The 10,961-nt window shown below is 39.5% G+C and overlaps 1 protein-coding gene across 1 annotated transcript in view; it reads left to right on the top strand.

Moving 5' to 3' along the window:
- The first annotated feature begins 10,347 nt into the window (after positions 1-10,347).
- Positions 10,348-10,961, top strand: part of trpm4a (transient receptor potential cation channel, subfamily M, member 4a) — a 135,425-nt gene continuing 134,811 nt past the window's right edge. Inside the window, exon 1 of the mRNA XM_028813580.2 lies at positions 10,348-10,552. Coding sequence (XP_028669413.1) covers positions 10,490-10,552 — 63 coding nt within the window. The 5' untranslated portion in view covers positions 10,348-10,489. The remainder of the gene's footprint in view (positions 10,553-10,961) is intronic.

Here is a 10,961-nt window from a genome sequence, read left to right on the forward strand (position 1 = left end):
ACTTATCCAAGTCAAAAATGAAAGAAATATTGATGAAGTAACCCTCCTTCCTGGCTGTGGAACAACTGAGTAAATGTTTTCACTTGCACAAATACTCCAGGGGCCGTGGACAAAGCTTATGACCACAGAGTATCTTGTGGAAGGAGTCCATTCGTTATGTCTGTCAACAGGATATGAAGGCTTAGAGAGTATCCAGCTTGGGAACCTAAGGATTCATCTCTACTGTTTGCAAATGAGGTTGTTATCTTGGCCTCTTAAAATCAATTCAGTTTATTCTTTTTAACATACTTCCAGCAATGAGCCCAGTACACTAGTAATAATGTGATGACTATGAATATAGAATGAAAGTGTTCTCTTTTATGTGAAATGATATTCCTCTTCGATTATGTTTTTTTTAATTCTTTCATTATTGATAATTCTGCTGATTCTATGTCTTATTTAGTGTTCTCCCATTTCCTTGTGTTTTGTTGGTGGTACCCCCAAGAGGTGAGGCCAAGCTGACATCAGCACTCCTGAGACTCCCCTCTGGCTATTTAAGAAAGGGAAAAAGAGAGTTCAAGAGTGGTAGGTCATAAAATAAATCGCACTGTTAAAAGGTAATAGCTTGGAGAATCACAAGAAAAGTGTTCACAGTTTTGGAAAGATGGGTTCAAATAATGCAGAGATGATGGGTGTGTTAAATATTGATTTGAGTCCAACAGTGGTCATGTCTGCATCTTCTCCATGGTTATTTCATCACCCAGAAGTTAATTTGAGATTACTACAATGGGCAGAAAGTAATTCAACTTAAATGTTGTTTTTTTCTAATAATTAATGTAATAGTGAATCATCATGCTAATCAGAATTACTTTATTTATTTGCATATATACACAGATTATCCGAAAAATCATATAAATAGTATACTGAGCTACAACTGTAATTTATGCAAATTAAAAGTTTAATAACAAATTCCTGTCCAAGACTAAGTACATGATGTGTACACTCACAGTATTCATATAGAAGAATTTTTCCACTTTACAATATGATCCTTTTTTGTGGTATCTGCATATACATAAAACTACTGGGGACCTTATACACCAAACACCAGACATATCTGCACTGGATTTAAGTCTTAGTTTCAAAGGACTCTTTTTTTTTCAACTTCTAATACACTGCATTGTAAAAAATACAATTCTTTTCTTCTATTTCTTTTTTCTTTTCTTTCCTTTCCTTTTCTTCCTCCACTCCTTCCCAGAGGAGTGTTGTCCTTCTCAACCTCCAATTCCAACTAGCCTGGGTGAAGCAGAGTGTCCACTTTCATGCCAGCCGCAGGAGTACTTCTGGTTCTACGATCTTACTTCCACTTCCAGTTCATTTGGAACTGTGATAAGACAGGGGAGTCTCCTTATGGCAGCTCCCTTCAGCCGCACCCAAAAATCAGACTGCCCGTTGGGACTACAACTCCCAGCAGCACTGCATGTGTTCAAATAAGAGTCCCAGCAAAGGGATGCTGCTACCCAGTGTACTAAGGATACACATGTCACTGAGGGGCAGACTCTCTCTGTACTTCCATTCTGGTGATCTCTAGACCCAAAAAAGGAATATAATCCATCCTGGGTAGGATTCTATACTATTTAGGTTTTCCATTACAACTGTTATGCTTAATATCCAGTGCTTATCAAGCTTTCTCATGGGCAATATCACTTTCCCTCAGCTTCTCATTTGAAAATATTTCTTGTGTACAGTAGTTTATTTCTTGTGTAGCCCAAAATTACACAAGGAATGCCTCAATGGGCTTTCACAGGCTCAGTTTTTGACAGCCCCCGAATCTAAACAGTCTGAGAAGCTAAGAAAAAACTCCTATCTCAAAAAAAAAATAAAAACCTTAAAACCTTATAAGTAATAAATTGGAAGAGACCTTGGGAAAGGCAATTCACAGAAAGACCCCCTTCCAAGTAGGTTGGATGTGTAATGGGTGTCAAAATATGGGGTGCATACAATACAAAAAACAGAACACAAGTAATTGTCTTCACAGAGCTGGATGGCCAATCTGTCTTTGCCACCTCAGAAATATATTACAAAATGCAAGAACAGATTATACCACTCACTAAATACAGAATTATCACATATGAGGATACAGAATTGTTCAAATACATCAAAAACAAAGTAAAAACTATTTAATATAAATGAAAAACAACATTATAGATTTTAATTTCCAGATAGAGAAAAAGCTCTCCAATCCCTTTTCAATGTTTTGTACAGAACTAATTGGTATTATTATAGCTTTACATTAGGAAGTCCAGCCAGATAGAACAGTAATATGTTCTGATTTATACCTAATACCGTATGGAGTAGTAGGGCATCAAACCCTGCGGTTGTGGCCAGGAGCAAGGAACTTCATCTGCCTGCACTCCGACTGGAAAAAGCTAAAAAAATATAAACAATTGGATCTCAAAGGCTGTAAGTTGCCTTGAATAAAAGCAGCAACCAAACAAATTCATAGGGAGTACAGCATTTCACAATCGGTGATTTATTAAGTTTATATTCATTTATTCATTCATATTTTTAATATTTATATATGACAAGGCTGTTTCATCTTGTAAGGTCAAATTTTTGTTTTCTCTTTCATGCTTTGCCGTACGTTCCATGCCAGTTAATTCACTATTATGTTGACTTGCCATAACATTACAAGAAGAAGGAGTTCAAGAGTGGTGAATTATAGTTGTGCGTATTGTAATTCTTATAGATTTACTCCGTTTTTTATTAATTCCACTTTCTTTTCTTGATTCACTTTACTCTTATTGCGTGTTTTTTGCTCTGGATTGCCTTTACAGGCACCTTTTTTTGCTCTTTTTAGCATTTGTTACTTTTCCATTTTTGAAATAAATGCTCTTTTATTAAAATCTCTTGTTTGTTTGTCTCCTCAAGTCAAAGGTTTTTTGAGTTTTATTTTCTCCTTGGGAGACATCATACATATTGTTTTCTGTTAAAGTAATTTTGAACTTTAAAGCCAGTTTCTCCATTTCTGTCCCTCGGTGGGCTGCAGCTTGTGGGAGATTGATGGATTAAGGTGAGGCTATCAGCAAGAGTGAAAGGGAAGGTCTACAGGACAGTAGTGAGATGCGGTGGCACTGACCAGAAAGCAGGAGACAGAGCTGGAGGTAGCAGAGTTAAAGATGCTAAGATTTGCAGTGGGTGTGACAAGGATGGATAGGATTAGAAATGAGTACATTAGAGGGTCAGCTCAAGTTGAACGGTTGGGAGACAAAGTCAGAGAGACGAGATTGCATTGGTTTGGACATGTGCAGAGGAGAGATGCTGCTTATATAAGGATGCCAAGGATAGAGCTGCCAGGAAAGAGGAAAGAGGAAGGCCTAAGAGAAGGTATATTGATGTGGTGAGAGAGGACATGCTGGTGATGGGTGTGACAAGGCAAGATGCAGCAAACAGGACGATATGGAAGAAGATGATCCACTGTGGCAACCCCTAACAGGAGCAGCCGAAAGAAGAAGAAGAAGAAGTTTGGACACACCAGTGCAGACCCTGGCCTGCTCTGAGGCTTATTTAAGAGCCTCATTCTGCTTTTTCATATACTTGTAACTTCAAATCATAACATTCAGGAGAACAGATCGAAAAATGTGAGGAAATATTGTCCTCAGAGTGGAAGCAGAGCGTGATGAGCTTTCTTGATGTGATATTTACAGTACTTTCAGTGGGGTAGTTCACTAGTAGAAAAAATAAAAGACTACAGACATAATGCCTCTGTCCCTGCCCAGACTGTTCAGCACACAGAAACGGTGTGACTTATCTCAGTTAATAATCGACCTTCTTTTTTCATAATATATAGGACTTTTCCCAGGCCCATGTGTATTGGAGCTGAAGTTTTGTCAACCTGCCTAAACTATGCAAAGCATGGTGTGGTGAGGCAGGGATGAATTTAGATGATAATGAAAAAGTAAACTAACTATTTCTTCACAATCCCGGTATTTATTTGTTTGCCACATGAAGCTGTGTGATAAAGTGACATATTTTGTAAATTTTAATAAACAACTAGCCTGTCCTTGCATTTTATTATGAAGGTAAAATACATAACATATAATTTCAAGACAAAAATGTTATCAAGTATTGATCCACGTCTTAAGATTACACACAAATTGCAAAACAGCATATCCATGTTGTTTTAAGAAGGGAAGGTAAACAAGCAAAAAGCAATGCATTGTTGTGAGACTCAGCCATTTTAAAAGGAGACAGCTACAGTATGCTCTTCATTTCTTCCATGATGGCCTTTCAATCTCAGGGGCATAGATTCAACTCAAAAGTCATCGGCAAGCACTATTAACATTATTGAGCGTTAATGCCAAGATATGAATTACTGTCTCTGTTCTGTAAATAATCAGATAATGACAACTGGAAAAGTCACACTTCCAATAGCTTATATTCTTTCACATTATGAAAGTTGTTTCTTTATTTCACAAACATACTGCCTGCTGCTGCTAGACTGTTAATTCCATGAGTGTACTTCAGTGAGAGAGAATATTGAACAGGTGTGTAGTATGCAATTAAGTGACAAGAACATGATAGGCATGCAAACATCAATCCTTCCAATTCTTAACCTGTTTATCCAGGGCAAAGCCATGAGGCATCTGGAGCCTATCCCAGCAATCACAGGGCGCATGGAAGGAACGGTCCCTTGATAGGATGCCAATCCATTACAGGGCAAACACACACACACACACAAACACTTGAGCCACTTTAGCAATGCCATTCCGTCTAACCTACATGTAGTTTGAGCTGTGGGAGGAAATCTGAACACAAGAGAACCTGCAAAATCCACAGAGATGCAAACCATAGTTTCCTTCACGGCAAGACAGCAGCACTACCACTGCGTCACTTTGCCACCCAATAATTTTATTATTGTTATTGTTATTACCATACCATTTTCTAACCCTGGTTAATACCTGAACACTATTTCACACACACACACCTGAGCCACTTTACAACATCAACTCAAGTTTAATCAGGCTGAAGTTTAGTACATTCACTAACATACAGAGTAGTAGCACAGAGCTGTCATTCCTGCCTCACAGCGCCAAGTTCAACATGATGTCTACATGTTCTCCTTGTGTATTTGTGGACTGATTGACATCAGTGTCAATAAATTTACTCACTTGAAAGAATTGTGCTCAGTTCCTTTGTTATCATATTGTCAGCAAAAGAAATCATTATACATTTAAAAAAATGATGATTGGTTTGTAGTACTTCAATCTGCGCTTTTGCACACTCTGCCTTTATCATTTTCTGAGTTTTTTTTAGCTGAGCATGCACAGCATGCGCCACATAAAAGGTGGCTTGGCTCTTTAAAACTCTTTTATTAAAAATACAATGCAGTGTAATCAGTTCAGTTCAGATATATTGTTATGTGTACAAAGTGCAATGAAGCTACCATATGCTCTTTTCTTTAAGCTGCTGCTCAGCGTCTATCTCTCTCACTGAACTCTGTAAAATAACAGCACAGAATGTAATGGGCTGGGTTTAGCATTGGGTTGTCATAATTCAATCCACGATTGCTGCTGCAAACAAGCAACAAAAACAGGACCGAGAATATCTGATAAAATGTATTATTTTCAGTTTACTCATGTTGTCACAAGGATGCCTCAGAAAGCATGTTTTCTTAAATCAAAACCTTTTGCTACTTCAAAGTGGACATATTCAGTATGCTTTTTAAGCTTTTCTGTATAAGATATATATAATACACACGAACAGGCTAGTTATTTTTAAATATTTATTAAAGATGCTTTACATTAGAATATAGTTTCTTCTGGCAAGCTAATATATACCATGAGATTGTGAAGAAATAACTTTGACTCTAAAAATCTCTTAAGGTTCCCCTTGCAACAACTGCCTTGTTCTTGCATTTTTTCTTAGTAGGATTATTCTTTGGTTCTATTTTTGTAAGGATTGTGATCTTGTTACCTTTGGTGATTTTTTATGTTTTAAAATTTTGGCTTGTTAAGTAAGATTTTGAATTTTGGATGGTCAACATTTAGCCATAAAGATATTTTTGTTGTAATTTCTTTTATCTATTTTGTTTTCTTAGTTCTGATTGATTTTGTATTTTAAAATATTGTTTTTCTCATTTAAATTAACTAATAAAATATTAAACGTTTTATGTAGGCAGCATGTCTTCACCATTTTATCCTCCCTTTTTGGGACAACCCTAACACATCCATCCATCCATCCATTTTCCAACCCGCTGAATCCAAACACAGGGTCACGGGGGTCTGCTGGAGCCAATCCCAGCCAACACAGGGCACAAGGCAGGGAAGCAATCCTGGGCAGGGTGCCAACCCACCGCAGGACACACACAAACACACCCACACACCAAGCACACACTAGGGACCAATTTAGAATCGCCAATCCACCTAACCTGCATGTCTTTGGACTGTGGGAGGAAACCGGAGCGCCCGGAGGAAACCCACGCAGACACGGAACCCTAACACAATTTGTAAATAATATAATACATTGCCAGTACATGATATGCAGATAGAAGTACATGCAAACACCACCCAGGTAGCAACTAGACCCAGAATTTGAAAGCAGGTATCTATAAAGAAGCTGTGTTAACTACTGCAGTATTCTTCAAGCCCTCAATGAAGGGTAATGATTAACAAAGGAAGTCATCATAGGCAGGTCTCAAACAGGACACACTGGACAGGGAATAGGAGAGGCTCCATAGCTCTGGTCCAAGGACTGCAAAAAGGAAAAAAAAAGGACCTAGTCGTGGCGACAAAGATGAAGGAGGAGCAGTCCAAGGTCACAGCTATGACACAAGGGCATCAAAGGAGCTGGACAGCTGGGAATCCATCTCTGACAAGCCAATTACTTGGTCTGACCTGTGGAGAATTCCATAAGCCCAGTTCACCTATGATACCCTAACTTGTTATAGCAACATACATCAGTGGTTTGCTACCAAAGAGATCCCTCTACGTTGCTCTAAACACAAGCCTCCTACATATCTTCACAGGAGGTATGACTGTGCTATCATAGAGATGGTACAGGTGTCAACATGACTAAGTTCATTAGGTAAGGGGAGAGAACTGAAATAATGATTACTTGTACCTGGCAAGGAGTGGAAATGAGAGTCGACCTCGGACAACAACTCCAGTTACGCCAGGAGACTGTCACATAATGTCTGCTGCCAGACTGATGCCAAAACATTGCTTCTCACCGAGCTGACTGTCCCATGGAAAGAGAGAGTAGAAGACGCCCACGGCAGACAGAGATGCCAAGCATGTAATAAAATCTACCTGTAACTGATATTAAAGACAATGAAATCTGTCCAGATAATAACCTTCCTTGTACAAGGCGGAGTCAAGCTAAAGTTACAAAGTTTTATCCTCACAAGTAGTCATGCACTGTTTTTTTTACGTTGTCATCTGTCTTGATCTGATGACCTCCAAGATGTTTTTTTAGCGTACAAAAAGGTGGAAATCACATGGTGCCAAATCTGGCAAATAAGGAGGATATGGCAATACCTCAAACTTCAGTTTCTCCAGACAGGCCCGGCCTTGGTTTTCTTAGCAGTGTGTGGGCAGGCATTGTCTTACAGCAAAAAGACTCCTTGAGACAGCAGTCCCCGTTGCTTGGATCGAATAGCAGGCTTCACATTGGTCTCCAGCAATTCACAGTAACTTGCACTAGTGATTGTAGTACCCCTCAGCATGTAGTGTTCGACAATAACTTGGGTGCACGAGTGGTTGCAAGGACAAGACAAAACCTTTTATTCTGCTGGAATCCAGGCACTTCCAGGGAGGTGGCGCAAGTGCATTGAGAAGGGTGGAGACTAAATTGAGAAGAGACATTATCAGTTTTGCTAAGGTTCATTTCATTTTCTAATAAATCCCATTTTTTAACTTTAGCTTGACTCCCCCTCGTAAAAAGCATTTTTATCACAAAATATTACAGTACAGTACAATATATATATACTACTCAAAAAAGTAAAGGAGCACTTTTGAATCAGAGTATCACATCAAGTCAATGAATCTTCAGGGATATTGATCTGGTCAGTTAAGTAGCAGAGGGGGTTGTTAATCAGTTTCATCCACTTTGGTGTTAATGAAATTAACAACAGGTGCACTGGGGGGTTCAATGAGAACCTCCCAAACCCCCAAAACAGGAATGGTTTAATAGGTGGAGGCCACTGACATTTTTCCACCCTCATCTTTTCTGACTGTTTTTTCACTAGTTTTGTATTTGGCTACTGGTAGCATGAGGCAGGCGATACCTGGACCCTACAGAGGTTGCACAGGTAGTCCAACTTCTCCAGGATGACACATCAGTACGTGCCATTGCCTGAAGGTTTGCTGTGTCTCCCAGCACAGTCTCATGATTCCAGGAGATTCCAGGAGAAATGCACTTACTCTAGGAGAGCTGCACAGGGCCTAATCACTGCTGATGTTATGTTGCCATCTGTCCTGTCCTAGTCTGACATATCATATTGGGTCAACACACTCTTACCTGTTCACCTCCATGACAGGGCATCACCTTCCATAGGGGTGAGCAGTCTTCACCCATGGCCTGGCTCATCATCTTGTTCAGGCCTGGTGTGTTCAGGTCGCTTTTGGTGTATAGCCAGTCATGACTTAGTACCACAGCATAGGGAGGTTGCAGCATGACCACCACTCACAAGCGCCGTAGCTGACCCCTCATGAGCAAACAGCTGGCCAGTTTACTGTCTAATTGTCATGACAGGACAAAGCAGCCTGCAACAATGGAGCTGTTGCTGCCGGAGTCATAGAATGCGAGAACTGGGTGTCCATTTATTCAAGCTGGACCTTAAAAGAGAACTAAGGGTTAGATGTGGCCTCATGAAGGTACATTTTGCTGTGTACCTATCAACATTCCAACAGGTCTTCTGACTGCGGGCAGGTAGCAATGGAAAGTCTCAGCTCAGCACAGCAGTACCATCTGATTAGAGCTGGTGAGCGATCCCTTCTCCTCTGGTTACCGGTGCCATGTTGTTGGGGCTGTTGTTATCGCTTCATCTGCTTTCTCAGATTGGATCACTGGCATTCGACAGTCTCAATCAGTCCTTCTGTATCTTCCCATAACTGTCGCCATACCAGCCAAATAAGATGCCCAGGAAGGGCATCCCTGCTCTTCCAGTTTTTATCAAAATTTAAGCAGTTCAAGTCTTGTTAATACCATGAAATGGTACAAAGGTAAGTGAGCCATAAACTGCCAGACATTAAAAAACGTTTAGGTTACCAAAAACTGAAAAATAATATAATTTTCAGAGTTCCACAAGAAGACCTTTTTCAGGGAACAAGTAAAGGGTTAACAATGAACATTTTTTCTGCAGCAATGGAAAGCAATTAAGCCTTGAAAATTGATGCTAACAATTTCTACAGGTGTCCAGTCTTGTGCTGATTACTTACAAACACTCTGTCAGTTTAAAGCAGTGTTGAAACAAACTGTGTTGCTACATTCTATGAAGCACTATTTGGACAATATTGCTAACATAATGGTGAGAAACAGGTAATTAACAAAAAAAAAACTGAGAACTCATAATAACCCTTAAAATTTTAGCTCTTTCCTTTACAGAAACTGCAAAGAAAGCCAAGATTTCAGTGAATACAGTTTCCTGCACCTTCTAAAGGGACTTGGAAACTCAGGAAGCTCTGTCAGGTACAAATCTGACAGACCAAAGCCACACTAGAAACAGGGAAGTTTCTGAGACTCAGCAGCTTGCATGATAGGAGCCTCATAAGACAAAGGTTCAAGCACAGCTTAACATTGGTTGAAGCAAGCAAGTGTCACTTTATGTGTTTTCATTTCAAAGTACATTGAAACATTAAACAGTGTAAATTTTAATAAAAAACTGCAAAATTATCTCATAAAAATTTTAACAATTTTTGCAATGATGTTCTTACTGCCACTTGACCTGTCAAATCTACACCTTCAAGTCTTCTTTTTGCAGTTGACCGTTTAAATTGGTTTTGGAAGACAATGTTTGCTGTTTTTCTACTTAATCTTATTTTTCTTATTAAGGTGCTTTAGTACTATGTCATTAGCTGTAGGTCACCAACAGATCTACTTTACATATAACAGTGTGGTGAAACAGAACTTATTTCAGAAATGAAAAGCAGCACAAGGTACTGTAAAAGGGTTAAACTGGGCCGTAAACAGCTCCCTGCCCCAACTTGGCTGCATTCACAAGGAAGGAGTGGCACTGAGCTTTGTATTTACAGCAGCTCACTTCCTAATTACTTCAAGAGCTCAGGTATGAACCTGTTCGACAGGTCTCTCTCTCTCTCTCTCTCTCTCTCTCTCTCTCTCTCTCTCTCTCTCTCTCCCTCTCTCTCTGAAGTACACGCCCAGTAACACACACATGCCACACACTCTCAGGTAAAGCTTTGCTTCATAAAGCCACATGCAGCATGTAATATACCTGTGTACTCCTTCGGAAAATTAATAAACTAAGGCCTCCATTCACTCAAATCTCTGTAACATGGGAAAGGAGAAAGAGAAAGACGGTGGAAAGAGGGGACCTGATCATGTTGAAAAGACCCAGGTGAGTAAGGAGCTACTTCTTCTTTCCCTTTCAAACGTTTCTCTCTGGCGGCACCAGAGTATAAGGTTGTGCTATGGGAGCAACATGACAGGCATTAACAAGCTTTAGATGAGAACCTGGAAGAACAGAGAAGAAAAACTACATAGAAGCCCTGGGTATATTCTATACGTTTTCAGTCAGACAGAACTTATGATCCATAGAGTGTGGTCACAAAACAGGCCTTTGTCCAACAGCTGATTTAAGATATAATGGCACTATTTTCTTACACCCTTTAGGGCACAAGGTTATTCCTGCTGTTTCCATTGCCAAAGGCTTTGTGTCACATGACAAATGAAAACCTATTTTATCATGAATCTTACTTATCAGAACTCATTAAAAGGTAATTTTTTAAACATATGACTCAGTAACC

Source organism: Erpetoichthys calabaricus, chromosome 11, assembly GCF_900747795.2.
Source record: "Erpetoichthys calabaricus chromosome 11, fErpCal1.3, whole genome shotgun sequence".
NCBI lineage: Eukaryota > Metazoa > Chordata > Cladistia > Polypteriformes > Polypteridae > Erpetoichthys > Erpetoichthys calabaricus.